General features: G+C 43.3%; 1 protein-coding gene across 3 annotated transcripts in view; it reads left to right on the top strand.

Moving 5' to 3' along the window:
• SNX6 (sorting nexin 6) overlaps nt 1–22,563 on the top strand; it is a 69,085-nt gene that overhangs the window by 11,354 nt on the left and 35,168 nt on the right. For 2 of the 3 annotated variants that reach the window (XM_034937421.3, XM_055097466.2), the window contains exons 3-7: nt 9,428–9,532; nt 11,043–11,153; nt 13,460–13,581; nt 15,702–15,825; nt 21,521–21,616. In XM_034937421.3, coding sequence (XP_034793312.1) covers nt 9,428–9,532; nt 11,043–11,153; nt 13,460–13,581; nt 15,702–15,825; nt 21,521–21,616 — 558 coding nt within the window. The remainder of the gene's footprint in view (nt 1–9,427; nt 9,533–11,042; nt 11,154–13,459; nt 13,582–15,701; nt 15,826–21,520; nt 21,617–22,563) is intronic. The other variant, XM_034937422.3, reaches the window with a different exon arrangement.

Below are 22,563 nucleotides of genomic sequence, written 5' to 3'. Positions count from 1 at the left end.
CCTGGCCAATCAAATTTTACTTCTATCATGGGGTTTTTAATTGATCATACTGTAATTACCTGAAAATAGTTTTGTAGCCCAGTTGTGGTTACCACCTTTCTTTTTTCCTCTTCCCTCCTTTACATTCCACAAATATTTGTCGAGAACTTCCATTGGGAATGTAGCAATGAACAAAACAGACAAAAACCCATGTCTTCATGGAGCTGAATTACAGTCATGAAGAGACATTTTTAAAAAGTAAAGTATATTAGGTTTTGAATAGGCATTATGAAGAAAAATGAGGGAGGAGTAGGGATTTTTGGGCTGGGAGGGGAGGATGGTTTGAGCTGCACTTTTAAATAGGGTGGCTAGGAAAGGCCTTCCTGAGGAAGACTTAAGGACTTGAAGGAAGTGAGCTGTGCAGATACGTATCTGGGGGCAGAGTGTTCCAGGCAGAGGGAACCAGCGGTTGCAAAGACTCCCTGAGACGGCAGCATGTTTGTGTGTTCAAAAAACAAGGAGGGCCAGGTGCAGTGGCTCATGCCTGTAATCCCAGCACTTGAGAGGCCAAGGTGGGTGGATCACCTGAGGTTGGGAGTTCGAGACCAGCCTGGCCAAGATGGTGAAACCTTGTCTCTACTAAAAATACAAAAATTAGCTGGGCGTGGTGTCGCACGTCTGTAATTCCAGCTACTAGGGAGACTGAGGCAGGAGAATTGCTTGAATCAGAGAGGCAGAGGTTGCAGTGAGCTGAGATCACACCACTGTACTCCAGCCTTGGCGACAGAGCAAGACTCCATCCCCCCCCTCCCCAAAAAGGAGGCCACATGGCAGGACTATAGTGAGCCAGAGGAGTGGTAAATTAGATGATATCAGATGGAGATTTTATAGTGCCTGGTAGGCCACTGTAAGGTATTCAGCTTTTCTTCAAGTGGAAACTCCTTAGATTTTAAGCAGAGAAATGATTTCTAGTTTAATGATATCATAGTAGTGGCCCTGTAGGGAATAAATTTATGAGGGGCAAGGGCTGAAGTAAGAGATCAGTTGGGAGACTATTGTAAGAGTCAAAGTTATTTTCTTTCTTCCTTCCTCTTTGCCCCATCCCATCCACTCATCCATCTCTCTACATTTGCTTTGCTGTCAAAATATGAACAACTGACTTCTTAGGGATGTTCTAAGCTAGATACTTCATAGTACACTAGTCAGTATAGTAACTAGTAGTGAATGTCTTCCTAAGTCTTTTTTTTTTTTTTTTTTGGAGGCAGTCTTGCTCTGTCTCCCAGGCTGGAGTGCAGTGGTGCAATCTTGGCTCACTGCAAGCTCTGCCTCCTGGGTTCAAGCGATTCTCCTGCCTCAGCCTCCCAAGTAGCTGGGACTACAGGTGCCCGCCACCACGCCCGGCTTATTTTTTGTATTTTTAGTAGAGACGGGTTTCACCGTGTTAGCCAGGATGGTCTTGATCCCCTGACCTCGTGATCCGCCTGCCTCAGCCTCCCAAAGTGCTGGGATTACAGGCGTGAGCCACCGCGCCTGGCCCAAGTCTTTTTTTTTTTTTTTTTTTTGAGACAGGGTCTCACTCTGTCACCCAGGCTGGAATGCAGTGGCACAATCACAGCCCACTGCAGCCTCAGTCCCCTGAGTAGCTGGGACCACAGATGTGCACCATTACACCGAGCTAATTTTTAAATTTTTTGTGGAGACACGATCTCACTATGTTGCCCATGCTGGTCTCGAACTCCTGACCACAAGTGATCCTTCTGCCTTGGCCTCCCAACGTACTGGTATTATAGGCATAAGCTACTGTGCCCAGCCTTTTACTAAGTAATTATATGTGGAACAACAGGTCACAGGTCAGGGTCTTTAAATTGTTCTTCTAATGATAGTACATTTATGTTACTTAATCCATATTTTTTTGTCATAATCTTTCTCTTGACCAGCAACACACATGTTTAACCTAGTCAGCCTCTGACAAAAGACAGTCCAATCAATGTTTATTGTTCCAGAAAAAGATTAAGCCATTGAATGTAATCTAATTAGAAATTTCTTCAAACTGAACTCACTAGTTGCAGAAAGTTGATTAAATTTTTTTAACCCGAGACAGTCTTGCTCTCTTGACCAGGCTGGAGTGCAGTGGTGCGATCTCGGCTCACTGCAGCCTCCGCCTCCTGGATTCAAGCAATTCTCCTGCCTCAGCCTCCTGAGTAGCTGGGATTACAGGCGCCCACACCACGCCCAGCTAATTTTTTTTTTCTTTTTTGTATTTTTAGTAGAAACAAGGTTTCACCATGTTGGCCAGGCTGGTCTCAAATTCCTGACTTTGTGATCCTCCCAAAGTGCTGGGATGACAGGCATGAGCCACCACACCCAGCCGATTAAATTTTTATGAAACACAAGTTGTTTGCTTGACTCCAGTCCTTAATAAAACCCTCTAAAATGATTGACTTTTTGCTAAACTGAGAAGAAAATCTGCCTGGACAATTTGTGTACATTTTATGTAATGAACACTAAATCTCACACCTGTAATCCCAGTGGTTCGGGAAGCCAAACGGGGTCAGGAGGTGGATCACTTGAACCCACGAGCTCAAGACCAGCCTGGGCAACATGGTGAGATCCCATCTCAAAAATTAGCTGGGCATGGTGATGTGTGCCTGTAGTCCCAGCTACCTGGAAGGCTGAGATGGAATGATCGCTTGATCCCAGGAGTTCAAGGTTAAAATGAGCTATGATTGTGCCACCGCATTCCAACCTGGGTAGCAGCGCAAGACTCTGTCTCTTTAAAATTAAAAAATCTACAATATATTTTATCAGATTTAAGGTGCATTTGATTGAAAGACTTTTTTTTATGTACCACTAAGGAAAAAAAATGTTGCTAGTTAAATTGTAATTTGTCATCAATTGAAAGACATTCCTGGCTGGGCATGGTGGCTCACACCTGTAATCCCAGCACTTTGGGAGGCTGAAGCAGGTGGATCATGAGGTCAGGGGATCAAGACCATCCTGGCCAACATTGTGAAACCCCGTCTCTACTAAAAATACAAAAATTAGCTGGGTGTGGTGGCACATGCCTGTAATCCCAGCTACTCAGGAGGCTGAGGCAAGAGAATCACTTGAACCCTGGAGGTGGAGATTGCAGTGAGCCAAGATCACGCCACTGCACTCCAGCCTGGTGACAGGGCGAGACTCTGCCTCAAAAAAATAAAAATAAAAAAGGACATTCCTATTTCAGATATGTTATAAAAAATATGCATCTAGAATTGATGAACCATGATAGCATGTTAACTTTTCAGTGATATTTTATACTGATGGTGGGGGGTGATTTTATTTTGGGGACTGGCTTTTCCATTATACATCTTGTTTATTAGAAATAGGACTTAGGCCAGTCATAAGTCCTATTACAGGCTCACGCCTGTAATCCTAACACTTTGGGAGGCCGAGGACGGAGGGGATTGCTTAAGCCAGGAGTTTGACAGTAGAGTGAGCAATGATTGCACCGCTGCACTCCAGCCTGGGCAACACAGCGAGACTCTGTCTCAAGGGAAAAAAAAAAGAAAAGGAAAAGACAAATGGTAGATTGAGTTAATAGCTCTTAAGGCAATATATAAATGGATAACATGCTTTAATAAGGTATACAAGAGAGAATTTAGCCAGGTGCAGTGGCTTACGCCTATAATCCTAGCACTTTGGGAGGCCGAGGTGGGAGAATCACTTAAGCCCAGGAGGTTGAGAACAGCCTGGGCAACATAGGGAGACCCTATCTCTTAAAAAATAATAATAATTAGCCAGATGTGGTGGTGTACACCTGTGGTCCCAATTGCTTAGGAGGCTGAGGCAGGAGGATCACATAAGCCTGTGAGTATGGTAGGTGGCCTATATATTTGTTAAAGCTCTTTATACTGAAAATCTGTAATTTATTGTATGTAAATTATGCCAAAATAAGTAGAATTCAAGACCAAAACCGTTAAGTGGATAGTACAGGGATATTTTATATAGATAAAAGTTACCATTTAAGAAACCAAGTGTTGTGCTATCAAAAAAAAACTAAACAATAAAGGGAAACAGTATATTTAGTATAGAAGGATAAGGAAATGGAAGAGAAAGAACTGTTTTAATAACTTGGAATAATCTTGAATTGGAAGAATAAATAACATCTTCTCAAATGTAGATATCTCTGAAAGGTATGCTTCCAAACTGATAGATCAGTAGTTAAAAAAAAAATCTGAAAGCAAAAGTGTACATAGAGATAGGAAATCTGGAAGAAAAATTTTTGAAATAGGGTCTTACGAGACTGGAGTGCAGTGGTGCCATCATAGCTCACTGCAACCTCAAACTCTTGATCTTCCTGCCTCAAGCTTCCTGAGTAGCAGAGACTACAAATGTGGGCCACCATGCCCAGCTAATTTTTTTATTTTGTAGAGACAGGTCTTGCTATGTTGCCCAGGCTGGTCTCAAACTCCTGGGCTCAAGCGATCCTCCTGCCTTGGCCTCCCAAGGTACAGGGATTCCACGCATGAGCCACCTTGGCTGGCCAAAATATTTCTTATAAATATTAAGAACAACATATTAACAGCTGAGAGGAAATTTTGACAGAATATAAAGGCAAGGAAAATCCTGAAAATGTCTGCTGGTGTATTCAGTTACAGATTTTAAGGGCCTTTGCCTGACGTTCCTGTTTTGATAGGCCTGGGATTCTGTTTCTGGTTTTGGAGTTTTTTGGGGTTTTTTTTGAGACAGGGTCTCACTTTGTCACCCAGGCTGGAGTGCATTGGCAGTTTCTTGGCTCACTGCAGCCTCGACCTCCTGAGTTCAAGCAATCCTCCTGTCTCAGCTAGCTGGGACTACAGGTGTGTCCCACCAGGCTGGGCTAATTTTTGTTTTGGTTATTGTTTTCGGGTTTTTTTAGAGATGGGGTTTTGCCATGTTGCCTAGATTGGTCTTGAACTCCTGAGCTCAAGTGTTCCAATCGCCTCAGCCTCCCAAAGTGTTAATATTATAGGTGTGAGCTGCCACACCCAGCCAGATTCTGTTTTTTTGTTTTTGTTTTTGTTTTTGTGTTGAGACGGAGTCTCGCTCTGTCTTCCAGGCTGGAGTGCAGTGGCACCATCTCACCTCACTGCAACTTCCGCCTCCCAGGTTCAAGCAGTTCGCTGCCTCAGCCTCCCGAGTAGCTGGGATTACAGGCACCTGCCACCAGGCCCAGTTAATTTTTGTATTTTTAGTAAGAGACAGGGTTTCACCATCTTGGCCACATTGGTCTGGAACTCCTGACCTCGTGATCCACCCACCTCGGCCTCCCAGAGTGCTGGTATTACAGGCATGAGCCACCACACGCGGCCCCAGATTCTGTTTTTTGTTTTTGTTTTTGTTTTTTTGAGATGGAGTCTCGCTCTTGCCCAGGCTGGAGTGCAGTGGCGCTATCTTGGCTCACTGCAAGCTCCGCCTCCTGGGTTCACGCCATTCTCCTGCCTCAGCCTCCGGAGTAGCTGGGACTTCAGTCACCCACCACCACGCCCGGCTAATTTTTTTGTATTTTTAGTAGAGACGGGGTTTCACTGTGTTAGCCAGGATAGTCTCGATCTCCTGACCTCGTGATTCACCCGCCTCAGCCTCCCAAAGTGCTGGGATTACAGACGTAAGCCACCACGCCCAGCCAGATTCTGTATTTTTAACAAGCAACCAGGTTGATTCTTATTAGGTGTGTTTTGGAAATGCTAGACTAAGCAATGAAAACCTAAGAAGTGGAGAAATGCTAGTCATTATTCCAAAACCTGTATGATAAATGAACTAGTTTCCTGTGGCTGCTGTAACAAGTTACCACAAACTTGATGGCTTAAAACTACATAAATTTATTCTCTCACAGTTCTGAAGGCCAGAAGTCAGAAATCAGTATCACCGAGCTGAAGTCAGAGAAGTCAGGATGTCAACCTGGCAGGGCCAGCTCTCCCTCCGGAGGCTCTAGGGAAGAATTCCCTGCCTCCTCCAGCTTTCAGTGGCTACCAGCAGCAGCAGTCCTTGGTTTGGTTTGTGGCTGCATTACTCTAATCTGCCTCCATGGTCACATGACCTTCTCATTAGTTATTGGAGTATTTTTTTCCTGTGTCAATTTTTTTTTTTTTTTTTTTTGGATAGAGTCTCACTCTGTCACTGGAGTGCAGTGGCGTGATCTCGGCTCACTGCCAGCTCCACCTCCCAGGTTCACACCATTCTCCTGCCTCAGCCTCCCAAGTAGCTGGGATTATAGGCATGCACCACCGCACCCAGCTATTTTAGTAGAGACGGGGCTTCTCCACATTGGTCAGGCTGGTCTCGAACTCCTGACCTCAGGTGATCCACTCACTTCGGCCTCCCAAAGTGCTGGGATTACAGGCATGAGCCACCAGTGGCACCTGGCCTCTGCCTTTTATATATAAGGATAATGTCCTGGCTCGGCGTGGTGGCTCACGCCTGTAATCCCAACACTTTGGGAGGCTGAGGCAGGTGGATCACCTGAGGTCAGGAGTTGAAGACCAGACTGGCTAACGTGGCAAAAGCCCATCTCTACTAAAAATACAAAAATTAGCTGGGCCTGGTTGTGCATGCCTGTAGTCCTAGCTACTCGGGAGGTTGAGGCAGGAGAATCACTTGAACATGGGAGGCGGAGGTTGTAGTGAGCCAAAATGGGGCCACTGCACTCCAACCTCAGGGGACAAAGTGAGACTCCATCTCAAAAAAAGATGACGTGATTGCCTTTAAGGCCCACCTGGATAATCCAGGATAATCTCAAAATCCCCATCTCAAAATCCATAATTGAATGACATCTGCAAAGTCATTTATTGACATATAAGGTAACATTTACAGCTCCTAGGAATTTGGATGTAGATACCTCCTGGGGAGCCATTGTTCAGCCTACCACGATAAACATCTTAAAAGTGGCCAGGCCTGGCTCAGTGGCTCACGTCTGTAATCCCAGGACTTTGGGAGGCCAAGGTGAAAGGATTGCCTGAGCTCGGGAGTTCAAGACCAGCCTGGGTGACATAGCGAGACCCTGTCTCTATTTAAAAAAACAAAAAGCCTGAATGTGATTAAAGAAAAAAAGGAGGCCGGACACGGTGGCTCACGCCTGTAATCCCAGCACTTTGGGAGGCCGAGGCGGGCGTATCACGAGGTCAGGAGATCGAGACCATCCTGGCTAACACGGTGAAACTCCTGTCTACTAAAAAAAATACAAAAAATGAGCCAGGCGTGGTGGTGGGTGCCTGTAGTCCCAGCTACTTGGGAGGCTGAGGCAGGAGAATGGCGTGAACCTGGGAGGCGGAGCTTGCAGTGAGCCGAGATTGTGCCACTGCACTCCAGTCTGGGTGACAGAGCAAGACTCAGTCTCCAAAAAAGAAAAAAGGGAACAGATTTCTCTTTTTTTTTTTTTTTTTTGAGACAGTGTCTTACTGTTTTGCCAGGCTGGAGTGTAGTGGCACAATCTCTGCTCAGTGCAACCTCCGCCTCCCAAGTAGCTGGGACTACAGGTGTGCGCCACTATGCCCAGCTAATTTTGGTATTTTTAGTAGAGATGGGGTTTCACCATGTTGACCAGTATGGTCTCAATCTCTTGACCTCATGATCCACCTGCCTTGGCCTGCCAAAGTGCTGGGTTTATAGGTGTGAGCCACCGCACCCGGCCTCCCCCCCCCTTTTTTTTTTTTTTTGAGACAGGGTTTGGCTCTATTGCCCAGGCTGGAGTGCAGTGGCATGATTTCAGCTCACTGCAACCTCCACCTCTTGGGCTCAAGCCATTCCCCACACCTCAGCCTCCCAAGTAGCTGGGACTACAGGTGTACAACATGTGCCCGGCTAATTTTTGTATTTTTTGTAGAGATGGGGTTTTGCCGTGTTGGCCAGGCTAGTCTCAGATTCCTGAGCTCAAGCAATTCGAATGCCAAGGTGGGCAGATCACTTGAGGTCAGGAGTTCAAGACCAGCCTGGCCAACATGGCAAAACCCCTTCTCTACCAAAAACTACAAAAATAGCTGGATGTGGGGGCGCACGACTATAATCCCAGCTACTCAGGAGGCTGAGGTGGGAGAATCACTTGAACCTGGGAGGCAGAGGTTGTAGTGAACAGAACACTGCACTCCAACCTGGGTAACAGAGTGAGACCCTGTCTCAAAAACAAAAAATAAAATTATATATATATATATATATATATATATATATATATATACACACACACACGTATATATATTTGAAATCATTGAGTAAACAATTTTGTATTTGCATTCAGCATTTTGTTCATTTACAATGTAATTAAAATTTGAGATACTAATGACCAGGTGAGATTCTCTAAGTCCTAGGTTTTACAACTAGAGTACTGTCTTTGAAACAGTCTATTTCATGTCTTTGCAGCTGGCTAAGACTTTGAGTGTTTTGACTCTTTCCTAAGTCTCAAAATTACCCAAACAAGTTATTTATTGTTTAAAGAGTAAGAAAAACAGATGAAGTTTAAAAATTAATAAGTAGAAGAGTCTTCTTATAGATGAGAAAGTGGAAGCACTAAATAGGAAATATATTTATTTCTTCAAATGTAGTTTATGGAGTTACTTATTGAGTACTTACTGTATGTTAGTATTTTTCTTAGCACTTTACATTAATATGTTTAATTATATTTGATAGTTTCATTGTATATTCCTGAATATAGAGAGGCAGGAGTTAAAATTGTTGCTTGATAGTCTTTTTATTATTTTTCTTGTGCTTCAAGGCAGACACATTCCTTAATTTTAGAGCACTTGAACTTAGATGGACCACTTTCTTGGAAAATAGGGTTTTTTTTTTTTTTTGAAGAAGGTTTTTTTTTTTTTTTTTTTTTTGAGACGGTTTTGCTCTGTCATCCAGGCTGGAGTTCAGTGGCATGATTACTGCTCACTGTAGCCTTGACCTAGGCTCAAGCAAGCCTCCTGCCTCAGCCTCCTGTGTACTGAGACCACAGGTGTGCACCACCATATCTGGCTATTTTCTTTTTTTTTTTTTTTTTCAATTTCTGTAGAGACAGGGTCTTGTTATGTTTCCCAGGGTGGTCTTGAATTCCTGGGCTCAGTCAGTCCTCCCGCTTCAGCCTCCTAAAGTGCTGGGATTATAGACATGAGCCATCACATCTGGCTGAAAAGAGTTTTCTTTTTGAAATAAACTGTAACTAAACTATAATAAATCATGATTAACTCAGTGACTTACATAAAGCAGAATATAGTTGAATACTATAAAATGAAAATTCTAGAATTGAATACTATAGAATTAAGGTAATAGCGTTGCCCAAAGCAGCTGCTTCAAAATGTATATAGTATGTATGTTAAATGGACATGAGTACTTCTTTAGACTTAATAATCTTTTGTTATTTTTGTTTTGTTTTTGCATTGTCTTGTCTAAGAGAAAAAATGTAATGATATAAAACATGATTTTCATGAAGATACTGGTTTTCTTTTTCTAGCTTAAAGCAATAAATGTAGATCTTCAAAGTGATGCTGCTCTGCAGGTGGACATTTCTGATGCTCTTAGTGAGCGGGATAAAGTAAAATTCACTGTTCACACAAAGGTAAATGTAATTTTGTACTTTCTATTATTTTAGCCATTTATTATACTACATATGTGATATGTTGACCAGACTTGGGTTTTAAACATAATTGGAAAGAAACTATTTTAACAAAAATAGGTGTAGGAAAATGCACTTTTTTTTTTTTTTTTTTTTTTTTTGAGACGGAGTCTTGCTCTGTCGCCCAGGCTGGAGTGCAGTGGCGCGATCTCGGCTCACTGCAAGCTCCTCCTCCCGGGTTCACGCCATTCTCCTGCCTCAGCCTCCAGAGTAGCTGGGACTACAGGCGTCCACCACCATGTCTGGCTAATTTTTTGTATTTTTTTCTTTTTTTAGTAGAGACGGGGTTTCACTGTGTTAGCCAGGATGGTCTCGATCTCCGACCTTGTGATCCGCCCAAAGTGCTGGGATTACAGGCGTGAGCCACCGCACCCAGCCAAAAATGTACTTTTTTTAGATTAATATTCTGAGAATCAGAACCTAGACAGAAGGCAAATTTAATTTTTTTCCAAATTTTTATTAGTATCTTTTACCATTCTTGTTACTTTCAATTTCATTGTTCTTTCTGTTAGTCAAATTACTGTCTTACAAATAATTATTATTACTATTCTTTTTGAGACAGAGTCTCTGTCATCCAGGCTGGAGTGCAGTGGCATGATCCTGGCTCACTCACTGCAACCTCTGCCTCCTGGGTTCAAGAAGTTCTCCTGTCTCAGCCTCCTAAGTAGCTGGGACTACAGGCACAAGCCACGACGCCCGGCTAATTTTTGTATTTTTAGTAGAGATGGGTTTCACCTTATTGATCAGGATGGTCTCAAACTCCTGACCTCAGGTGATCCAACCCACCTCGGCCTTCCAAAGTGCTAGGATTACAGGCGTGAGCCACCGTGCCCAGCCACAAATTATTATTTTTATTAGATTTCAGTTCTTGAGCACATTTTCAAATTGCAGATTTCTTTCCTTTGTTTGAATAGTTGAGTTTGATATATATTAATGACATAACTTTTAAGTAACTGTAGCAGTACAATATAATAAGCCTGTCAACTTACTTTCCCAACAATCCGAAGATAATTTTGTCCAGATAGCTCAGAGTTTTATGGTAGACTTAAAGGACACTAATGGTCTTGAAATAAGATGAATTTTTTTAAATGATAGAAAATATTTATTAAAAACTTTTTAAGGCCAGACACAGTGGCTCATACCTGTAATCCCAACACTTTGGGAGGCCGAGGCAGGATGATTGCTTGAGTCCAAGAGTTCAAGACCAGCCTGGGCATCTTAGTGAGACCTCATCTTTACAAAAAATAAAATTAGCCAGGTGTGGTGGTTCGTACCTGTAGTCCCAGCTACTCGGAGGCTGAGGTGGGAGGATTGCTTGAGCCTGGGAGGTTGAGGCTGCAGTGAGCCGAGATTGTTCCACTGCACTCCAGCCTGGTGGCAGAGCAAGACCCAGTTTCAAAAAACTTTTTAGTGTAAATTTGATTTTTATTCAAGAAAATCTCTATCTTTACAGAGTTCATTGCCAAATTTTAAACAAAACGAGTTTTCAGTTGTTCGGCAACATGAGGAATTTATCTGGCTTCATGATTCCTTTGTTGAAAATGAAGACTATGCAGGTTATATCGTAAGTATTGAGACTCCATTTTAATTCCATTTTCTAGGAGGTTTTAGGTACTTTGTTATGTTTTGGAATCTTGTTTAGCATTTTTTGTGAACTGTTTTTTTGTTTTGTTTTGTTTTGTTTCTGAGATGGAGTCTCACTCTGTTGCCCAGGCTGGAGTGTAGTGATGCAGTCTCGGCTCACTGCAACCTCTGCCTCCCGGGTTCAAGCAATTCTCCTGCCTCAGCCTCCCAAGTAGCTGGGATTACAATAATGCACCAACACACCCAGCTAATTTTTGCATTTTTAGTAGAGACAGGGTTTCACCATGTTGGCCAGGCTGGTCTTGAACTCTTAACCTCAGATGATTCACCCACCTTGGCCTCCCAAAGTGCTGAAATTACAGGCGTGAGCCACCGTGCCCGGCCCTGTTATGTTTTTTAGAGACAGAGTCTCACTTGTGTTGCTCAGGCTGGAATGCAATGGCGTGATCTTTGTTCACTGCAACCTCTGCCTCCTGGATTCAGGCGATTCCCCTGCCTCAGTCACCTGAGTCGCTGGGATTACAGGCACCCACCACCATGCCCGGCTAATTTTTTGTTGTTTTTTAAGTAGAGACGGGATTTCACCATGTTGGCCAGGCTGGTCTCGAACTCCTGACCTCAGGTGATTCCCCCTGCCTCGGCCTCCCAAAGTTCTGGGATTACAGGCATGAGCTGCCACACTCAGCCTGATACGTTTTTTTAAATTGTCAGTTATGAAACGCCGCACTCAGCCTGATATGTTTTTTTAAATTGTCAGTTATGAAACATGTTTCGTTACCACCTTTTATCCTGAAGTGTTTTCTTAGGGGATGTGGGGTATGTTACATTCCCTCATTTAAACTTAATTTCTTACCATTTGTTAGAATTGAAATGGGCTTGTCCTAGGGATTAAGGAGATGTGACAAACCATACTGGTTTTAAAACCATGGTTGGGGCTGGGCGCGGTAGCTCATGCCTGTAATCCCAGCACTTTGGGAGGCCGAGGCGGGTGGATCATGAGGTCAGGAGTTCAAGACCAGCCTGGCCAAGATGGTAAAACCTTGTCTCTCCTAAAAATATTTTTTAAAATTAGCTGGGCGTTGTGGCTGGTGCCTGTAATCCCAGATACTTGGAAAGCTGAGGCAGAATTGCTTGAACCTGGGAGGCAGAGGTTGCAGTGAGTCAAGGTCCCACCACTGCACTCCAGCCTGTGTGACAGAGCGAGCCTCCGTCTCAAAAAAGAAAAAGAAAAAACCATAGTTGGACAGATACTTAAGAGTTGGAAGTCTCGGCCGGCCACGGTGGCTGACGCCTGTGGCTGGGAGGCCGAGGCGGGTGGATCATCTGAGGTCAGGAGTTTGAGACCAACCTGACCAACATGGAGAAACCGCATCTCTACTAAAAATACAAAATTGGCCAGGCATGGTGGCACATGCCTGTAATCCCAGCTACTCGGGAGGTGGAGGCAGGAGAATCACTTGAACCCAGGAGGCAGATGTTGTGGTGAGCTGAGATTACGCCATTGCACTCCAGGTTGGGCAACAAGAGCAAAACTCCATCCCCCCCCCCCAGAAAAAAAGAAGAGTTGGAAGTGTCTTTAAGAGGTTAACTAGCCCAGGTGCAGTGGCTCACGCCTGTAATCCCAGCACTTTAGGAGCCTGAAGTGGGGGGATCACCTGAGGCCAGGAGTTCAAGACCAGCCTGGCCAACATGGCGAAAACCCGTCTCTACCAAAATTACAAAAATTAGTTGGGCGTGGTGTCGTGCGCTTATAATCCCAGCTACTCCAGCCTGGGAAACAGAGCAAGACTCCGTCTCCAAAAAAAAAAAAAAAAAAGAAGATTATATAACTTTTTTTTTTTGGAGACAGGGTCTTCCTCTAGAGTGCAGCGGTGCGATTTTGGCTCACTGCAACCTCCGACTCCCAGGTTCAAGCGATTCTCATGCCTCAGCCTCCCGAGTCGCTGGGATTACAGGTGCTTGCCACCAGGGCCAGCTAATTTTTGTATTTTTGGTAGAGATGGGATTTTATCATGTTGGCCAGGCTGGTCTTGAACTCCTGACCTCAGGTGATCCGCCCACCTCAGCCTCCCAAAGTGCTGGGATTACAGGCGTGAGCCATTGCGCCTGGCCAAAACTTAATTTCTACAACTAGTCAAGTTCTCCAATCTGAATTTGGGTGCTCCTGGTGTTCAGCTCATTCTGGATACCCTTAGCTTTCCCAGACACAGTCTTCTATGGTGGCAGTAGTACAGTGCTTCAAGAAATGAAAATTTCCTTAAAATTAGTGATTTGGTCCTGTTACAGATTCCACCAGCACCACCAAGACCTGATTTTGATGCTTCAAGGGAAAAACTACAGAAGCTTGGTGAAGGAGAAGGGTCAATGACGAAGGAAGAATTCACAAAGATGAAACAGGAACTGGAAGCGTAAGTGATTTTTTTATTTTTTTGTTTTTTATTTTTTGGTTGTTGTTGCCTTTGTTAATTGTGCTTGCTTTAATGCCTTTTTTGGTGTTTTCTGATATCCCATCATTAAACCCTTTCTGGAAGATGCAGGTTTAAGTCATACAACCAGTATTAATGATCATGATCAGAGCCTACAGGAAAATTATAGAATAATTGTCTCCACTGTAAAGTTATTTAAATTCATATTTGAAATAGACCCTGAAAGTTGAAAATGGAAGATCCAAAAGCTTCTTTTAAAAAGGTAAAAGGTCCAGTCTGTCTTTGGACTTAAGGGGAAAAAGAAATAGAGAACATGACTTTTTAAAGTAGAATAGTCATTTTTTTTTTTTTTTCTATTTACAAAGCCTTAGTCACTACCAACCTAGTTCTCGTTTTTCAATATGGACATATTGCCATACTTCTCAAAAGAGAATGTACTGAGCAACTGCATATATTCTGTTTTCTTAAAAACTGCGTATGTATGTAGTGTGAATTATCACAGTTTTTTCAAGAAACTAATACATTTCTAGTATATATGAAGCTAATAGTCATTTAATGAAAAACAGTTTTTAACTATTCTTTAGTTACTTTGCTTCTATATTCTTTTCCCTTTGGGCAGAAGCCACAGGCAGAGAAAAGAAGAAAGGGAAATTATGTACAGGTTGAGTATCACTTATGCAGAATGCCTGGGAGTGCATTTTGGATTTTAATTTTTTTTTTTTTGGAGTATTTGCATTATACTTACTGGTTGAGCATCCCTAATCTGAAATGTTCTGATGAATATTTCCTTTGAGCATCATGTCTTTGTTTAAAAAATTGCAGATTTTGGAGTACTTTGGATTTCAGATTTTCGGGTAGGGATACTCAACCCATATTTCGTTTTTAGTGTATTTGCTGAAAACACAGAATCTTTCCCCTTTCGTTAAACATTTGGAGTAATTTTGGATTTGCTGGATATGTTTCTCTATTTTGAGAGTTGTACAAGGAAATAATTTTCCTTAGTTATCACCTCTGTCACTTTTTCTGGTCATTTCTCCCCTTCATGCATTTCCTCTTCTCTTCTTCCACTAGTTTTAGTTTTTAGTTATATATTCACACTGCTACTATACTTCTCTTCAGGATGCTAAACTCTTGAAAAGATAAATCAGCAAAGCAGGTCTTAGTTGCAAGCAGTGGTCTGATAGCAGACAGATATATATTCAAAGTTTATAAGACTGAAAATTGGAAATGAGCAGAGCACATTAATATCGAAGAATCTGTGATTTTCCAGTGGCCCTGATCATGATTCTTTTGTGGTCTGGTTAGGGGTTGGATAACAGAGAACCTTGGGTTTATTCTACTGCTACCTCCATCCTCTGCATCCTTCTTTTTTGTCTTCACTGAATGACTACCCTCACAGAGATCAAACTTCTCCCAACATTGGTCCTGCTGGTTTGCTGGTATGTAAAACTTATCCTTCTTGCACGTAGTTGAAGCAAGAATATCAAGCCTTTTCCTTGAATGTTTTTTTTTTTTTTTTCCCCAAACTGACATGTATTACTTTGTGGTCTCTGGGATTCACTGCTGGTATTAAAATATTTTAAACACATTTCTTTGGTGTAATGGCAAAAAAAATTAGTTTCTTCATAGTGTGTTTCTTGTGTGTTTGGGTAATTAGATGAAAATAATTATTAATGTTGAAAATATGCTCACCGAGGTTTGGGTTTTAATTTTTTTTGTACTAAGTTGTTTAAAAGCAGTCATTGGATATTGAATCATTAAGATTGTATCAAATAATTTGTAGCACACTTTCTGTAGAGCTGAGAACAAGCAGCCCTATAGTTAACTTTAACATCAACTCGCATAAGTAAGAAAAATTTGTAAAACTTAAAAATATTAACATTTAGATATAAATATTATTAACTGGCATGAAACCTTTTTCAAAGCTGGGTTTTATGTATTTCATTAACAGTTCAACTAAAACCCTTGTTTACATGAATTATATCTTTGTATCTCTGATTTGCATTCGGAATAATCCAAAGAGTATTTTCTGAAAAAAATTGTTGCAGGTGACTTTTTAGTTGATGGAGTTTTTTACCTTTAATTTTGTATATTGTTTCTAGTGAATATTTGGCAATATTCAAGAAGACAGTTGCGATGCATGAAGTGTTCCTGTGTCGTGTGGCAGCACATCCTATTTTGAGAAAAGATTTAAATTTCCATGTCTTCTTGGAATATAATCAAGATGTGAGTATCACATTGATTGGTGGTCAAGTTTTCTTTTTCTTCTTCTTTTTTTTTTTTTTGAGACGGAATCTCGCTCTGTCTTCCAGGCTGGAATACAGTGGCATAGTGGCATGATCTTGGCTCACTGCAAGCTCCGCCTCCCGGGTTCATGCCATTCTCCTGCCTCAGCCTCCCTAGTAGCTGGGACTACAGGCGCCCGCCACCACGCCCAGCTAATTTTTTCTATTTTGAAGTAAAGACGGTGTTTCACCGTGTTAGCCAGAATGGTCTCGATCTCCTGACCTCATGATCCGCCCACCTCGGCCTCCCAAAGTGCTAGGATTACAGGCGTGAGCCATAGCGCCCAGCCCAAGTTTTCTTTTTTTTTTTGAGACGGAGTCTCGCTCTGTCAGCCAGGCTGGAGTGCAGTGGCGTCATCTCAGCTCACTGCAAGCTCCGCCTCCCGGGTTCATGCCATTCTCCTGCCTCAGCCTCCCGAGTAGCTGGGACTACGGGCGCCCGCCACTATGCCCTGCTAATTTTTTGTATTTTTAGTAGAGTCAGGGTTTCACTGTGTTAGCCAGGATGGTCTCGATCTCCTGACCTCGTGATCCACCCACCTCGGCCTCCCAAAGTGCTGGGATTACAGGTGTGAGCCACCGTGCCCGGCCCCAAGTTCTCTTTTTAAAGAGTCATTGGAAAAGGCAAGAGTAGTTAGAAAAGGCTCAAGGTCTTTTTTTAGAATGTTTGTATTTTTCTTTTTTTTTTTTTTGAGACAGAGTCTTGCTCTGTCGTCCAGGCTGAAGTGCCGTGGCGCAGTCTCGGCTCACTGTGACCTCCTCCTCCCAAGTTCAAGTGATTCTCGTGCCTCAGCCTCCCGAGTAGCTGGGACTACAGGCGCATGCCGCCATGCCCAGCTAATTTTTTTTTTTTTTTTTTTTTTAAGACAGTTTCGCTCTTGTTTCCCAAGCTGGAGTGCAATGGCGCGATCTCAGCTCACCCACAACCTCTGCCTCCTTGGTTCAAGCAATTCTTCTGCCTCAGACTCTAAAGTAGCTGGGATTACAGGAATGCGCCACCATGCCAAGATAATTTTTGTATTTTTAGTAGAGACGGGGTTTCTCCATATTGGTCAGGCTGGTCTCAAACTCCCGGCCTCAGGTGATCCTCCCACCTTAGCCTCCCAAAGTGCTGGGATTACATGCATGAGCCACTGCGCCCGGCCTAATTTTTGTATTCTTAGTAGAGATGGAGTTTCACCATGTTGGCCAGGCTGGTCTCAAACTCCTGACCTCAGGTGATCCACCCGCCTCAGCCTCCCAAAGTGCTGGGATTAGAGGCGTGAGCCGCACCTGGCCTGTTTGTATTTTTCAAGTTAGTTTAAGTGACACTTTTTCAGTAGTAATGCAGTTATTTCAGTAGAACTTGAGTAGATTAATTGACAGAATGATAGTTAAGCATGTTACTAGCCAGGCATGGTGGCTCATGCCTGTAACCTGTAATCCCAGCACTTTGGGAGGCCAAGCCGGGCAGATCACCTGAGGTCAGGAGTTCGAGACGAGCCTGGCCAACATGGTGAAACCCCATCTGTACTAAAAATACAAAAATTATCTGGGCATGGTGGTGGGCGCCTGTAATCCCAGCTACTCGGGAGGCTGAGACAGGAGAATCACTTGAACCTGGGAGGCGGAGGTTGCAGAGAGCCAAGATGGTGCCATTGCACTCCAGCCTGGGGGACAAGACTGAAATTCCCATCTCAAAAAATAAAAATAAAAAATAAAAAAATCATGTTACTACAAGGGACACTGATTTTTTTTGTAATCCTTAATTGCAAACCTCTTAAGAAGTAGGAGCCAGGCACGGTGGCTCAGCCTATAATCCAGCACTTTGGGAGGCCGAGGTGGGCGGATCACGAGGTCAGGAGTTTGAGACCAGCCTGGCCAATATGGTGAAACCGCGTCTCTACTTAAAATACAAAAATTAGCTGGGCTTGGTGGCGCATGCCTGTAGTCCCAGCTACTCAGGAGACTGAGGCAAGAGAATCGCTTGACCCCGGGAGGCGGAGGTTGCAGTGAGCCAAGGTTGCACCACTGCATTCCAGCCTGGGTGACAAAGCGAGACTCCGTCTCAAAAAAAAAAAAAAAAAAAAAAAAGAAATAGGGTTATCACATTGACTAATGTTTCTTAAATTTGAGTTTGGAGTCTTCCGAAACCTTGTGGAGAATTCCAAGGAGGTGATTGAGCTAAAGAATTCCAGATTCGGGTAAATTATTGACTCTGGATCTGTTTAACTGACCATTGGTGCTGATCACTCTTTATTTTTTCCTTCCCTGCCTAAAAACTCTTTTTTTTTTTTTTGAGGCAGAGTCTCTGTCGCCCAGGCTGGAGTGCAATGGCACTGTATCAACTCACTACAACCTCTGCCTCCCAGGTTCAAGCGACTCCTCTGCCTCCACCTCCCGAGTAGCCACCATACCCGGCTAATTTTTGTATTTTAATAGAGACAGGGTTTCACCATATTGGTCAGGCTGGTCTCAAACTCCTGACCTCAGGTGATCTGCCTGCGTCGGCCTCCCAAGGTGCTGGGATTACAGGTGTGAGCCACCACGCCTGGCCGAGGTGGTTGCACTTTAAAGATTTCTTCGTTCATAGTGCTGGCAAAAAATTTTTTACTGAATGACTGATACAAATCTTGGAACCTGTGTTTGGATGACAAGATTAATTCATAATTTTTGCAGAAAATAAATATAGCATAGTGCTCATGTACAGGTTAACCTCAAGATCAAAGAATTTGGGCCAGTTGTAGTAAGTCACACCTTTAATCCCAGTACTTTGGGAGGCTGAGGCAGGAGGATTGCTTGAGCCAAGGAGTTCAAGACCAGCCTGGGCAACATAGTGAGACCCTGTCTCTTTTTTAAAAAAAAAAAAGAAGAAGAAAGAAAAATGCCGGGTGCGGTGGCTCATTCCTGTAATCCCAACACTTGGGAGGCCAAGGCAAGGTATTCACTTGAGGCCAGGAGTTCAAGACCAGCCTGGGCAACATGGTGAAACCCCTGTCTCTACTAAAAACGCAAACATTAGCTGGACGTGGTGGCGCTCGCCTGTAATCCCAGCTACTTGGGAGGCTGAGACATGAGAATCACTTGAATGTGGGAGGCGGAGGCTGCAGTGAGCTGAGATTGTGCCACAGCATGGGTGACAGAGTGATATTCTGTCTCAAAAGAGAAAAAAGAGAAAAGAAACTAAAATTTTTGAGTAAGAATGAGATGCTCAAAATTTGATTTTAGAAAGCTGTCCCAGGCAACAGAATGGATTGGAATAAGATGAGAATTATTAACTAATACTTCAGTCTAGGAAAGAGATGATGAAGACTTTTACTGGAGAGTAGGAGTGGAAAGGGACAGTTTTAAGTCATTTGCTGTTAGAATTTGAGCTATGAAGAAAGGAAGAAGTTATAAAAATTTCAAGATTTTAATGAGAACTATGGAATTTTAGGGAACATGTCGGAGTCAGAAAGACTGTTTGGATGAAGGGGCCACAAATCAAAAGAGGGAAGACAGAAATTTTGGAGATCAGATTTTTTTTTTTTTTTTTTTTTTTTTTGAGACAGAGTCTTGCTCTGTTGCCCGGGCTGGAGTACAGTGGTGTGATCTCCGCTCAGTGCAACCTCTGCCTCCCAGGTGCAAGCGATTCTCCAGCCTCAGCCTCCCGAGTAGCTGGGATTACAGGCACATTTCACCATGCCCGGCTAATTTAGACGGAGTTTCGCTCTTGTTGTCCAGGCTGGAATGCAATGGCGTGATATTGGCTCATGGCAACCTCTGCCTCCTGGGTTCAAAAGATTCTCTTGCCTCAGTCTCCCTAGTAGCTGGGATTATAGGTGGATGCCACGACGCCCAGCTAGTTTTAGTATTTTTAGTAGAGACAGGGTTTCACCATGTTGATCAAGGCTAGTTTCGAACTCCTGACCTCAGGTGATCCACCCGCCTTGGCCTCACAAAGTGCTGGGATTACAGGCGTGAGCCACCGTGCCCAGCCCAGAGATTAGATTATAATGAGCACTGTGTTAGACTCATCTAATGTGAGGTTACAGTTACAGTCTCTGTGTAAGGAAATGATGTGGGCAATTGGATATAACATATAAAGTTAAGGAAAGAGCTTATGGGTAGTATTCTAGTCTGTTTGGCTGCTATAACAAAATACCTTAGACTGGGTAATTTATAAACAACAGAATTTATCATTTACATTCTGGAGAATGGGAAGCCCAAGATCAGGGTGCTAGCAGATTGCGTGTCTGGTGAGGGCCCTCTGCTTCATAGGTGGCCCTTTTTGTTGTGTCCTCACATAGCAGAAGGAAGGGGCAAGAGGGTAACATTCCCTCAGCCTCTTTTATAAGGACTAATCCCATTTATGAAGGCTCTACCCTCATGACCTAATCACTTCTCAAAAGCCCCACCTATTTTTAAGAGACAGAGTCTTGCTGTATTGCCCAGGCTGAAATGCAGTGGCTATTCACAGGTGCAGTTGTAGCACATTGAAGCCTCAAACTCCTGGCGTCAAATGATCCTCCCACCTCAGCCTCCCAAGTAGCTGGGACTCCAAGCAGGAGCCGCTGTGCCTGGCTCAGGCCCACCTCTTCTTAATTATGATGACCTTGGGGGTTAAGCTTCAAGATATGGGCCAGTCGTGGTGGCTCATGCCTGTAATCCCAGCACTTTGGGAGGCCAAGGTGGTTGAATCACCTGAGGTCAGGAGTTCAAGACCACTCTGACCAACACAGTGAAATCCCATCTCTACTAAAAATAGTTGGGCATGATGGTACATGCCTGTGGTCCCAGCTACTCGGGAGGCTGAGGCAGGAAAATTGCTTGAACCCAGAAGGCAGATGTTGCAGTGAGCCGAGATCACGCCACTGCACTTCAGCCTTGGATGACAGAGGGAGACAGTGTCTCAAAAAAAAATTTTTTTCAGCCTGTGAACTTTAGGGGAACACATACATTCAGACCATAGCAGGTAGTGATAGAGATCTGTGAGTCATTTACATAAAGGTGAGCATTGAAGCAATGGAAGTACATGGGAATTAGATGGATTGCTCCTTTATGGGGCACCCTGATACAGCAAGTGCTAGGAGTCAAAGAGTTAGCTGCTGCTTGTTGGTTTTGCCCTTGGATAACCATTCATTTGTTCAAAGTCATCTTTTTTGTGTCCCTTGTGCTATAAATTGCTGACCCCAAAAGCCAGACGAGATACTTGGATGAGTTCAGAGTTCCAAATGTATAGGATATATATTCAGAGTTATTGCGGAATCATACAATGGTATATTGTGCCCCAATAAATTTCACATGTTTAAAGGAACTCCCGAGCTAAAATTTTAATTGTCTATTAAAATTTTATATAGCAGTGTTTGACAAAATATGGTGAGAGGGCTGCTTGCAACAGAATTATCAGATATGCTCATAAAATGTGAAATATCTAGGCCTTCTTGTAGACCAGCTGAACCTGAATCTTTGAGAGTGAGTCCTGAATATCTATATTATTACCAAACTCCTTTTTTATGCCCTAAAATTTGAAAATCATTGATGTGCATGATGAAATTGCCAGTTTATTAAGATTAAAAACTAGGATCCTTTTGAGATTGCCATTTAAATATCAAAGAATAAAGGAGGCACTGCTTTCCATTTGTAACCTTAAAAATGTTAAATTACCTTTCTTTCAGTTGAGTGTGCGAGGAAAAAATAAAAAAGAGAAACTTGAAGACTTCTTTAAAAACATGGTTAAATCAGCAGATGGAGTAATCGTTTCAGGAGTAAAGGTAAGATTTTATTTGATTAACTGTGGTATTAGTTGAGACTTCTTTTAAAAGGGAGATAGATTGAGATTTCAAATGTGCAGAATTAGAGTAAAAGACATTTGGACGGTTAGAATCTTCAGTCCTAGGAACAGGAGGAATCCTCCTGACCTAGATTCCTCTCTTTAGAGCGTTCCCTTCTGCAACGGATGAGAAGTCTTAAGCCAAGGGAATTTGCCCAACTGAAGCCCACACCCCTTCCCTTCACATCAGACCAGGTTCCAGGTTTCTAGAATCCCCTGTTTCCCTACCGAAATCCCAAGCCTTGCAGTTCCTATATGGGCAACTTCCTGAGTTCATGCCATTCACGTGTATTCCATGAGTGGTTAAGGGGTTACCATGGGGCAGGTGGGTGGAGGGGAGGGATAGTGTGCAATTTGGAATGTCCACCCACATGCACATGAAGTCCTCCTAGATGCAGGACAGACAGAGCTGCAGAGTTTACCAAGAGGTACTGCTTCTGTTTTTACATTTAACATTTAGCCTTGGAAATGTTAGGGGCAGACCTAGGTTCAGCTTTGGAGTTAGAAGATCTCAGTTGAGGCCGGGCAAGGTGGCCCATGCCTGTAATCCCAGCACTTTGGGAGGCCAAGGTGGGTGGATCATTTGAGGTCAGGAGTTTTCGAGACCAACCTGGTCAACATGGTGAAACCCTGTCTCTACTAAAAATGCAAAAATTAGCTGGGTGGTAGTCCTGCATGCCTGTAATCCCAGCTACTCGGGAGGCTGAGGAACCTAGGAGGTGGAGGTTGCCATGAGCTGAGATTTTGCCACTGCACTCCAGCCTGGGCGACAGTGAGAACCTGTCTCTGTTGTCCTTGGGAAAAGTTACTTTCTTTTCTTTTTCTGGATCTCAGTTTTTCCATTTTCTCTCTCTCTTTTTTTTTTTTTCCTGAGATAGAGTCTTGCTT

This window comes from Pan paniscus, chromosome 15 (assembly GCF_029289425.2).
Source record: "Pan paniscus chromosome 15, NHGRI_mPanPan1-v2.0_pri, whole genome shotgun sequence".
Taxonomy (NCBI): domain Eukaryota; kingdom Metazoa; phylum Chordata; class Mammalia; order Primates; family Hominidae; genus Pan; species Pan paniscus.
The sequence above is the reverse complement of the archived record's forward strand: the minus strand, read 5'-3'. Positions and strand labels throughout refer to the sequence as shown.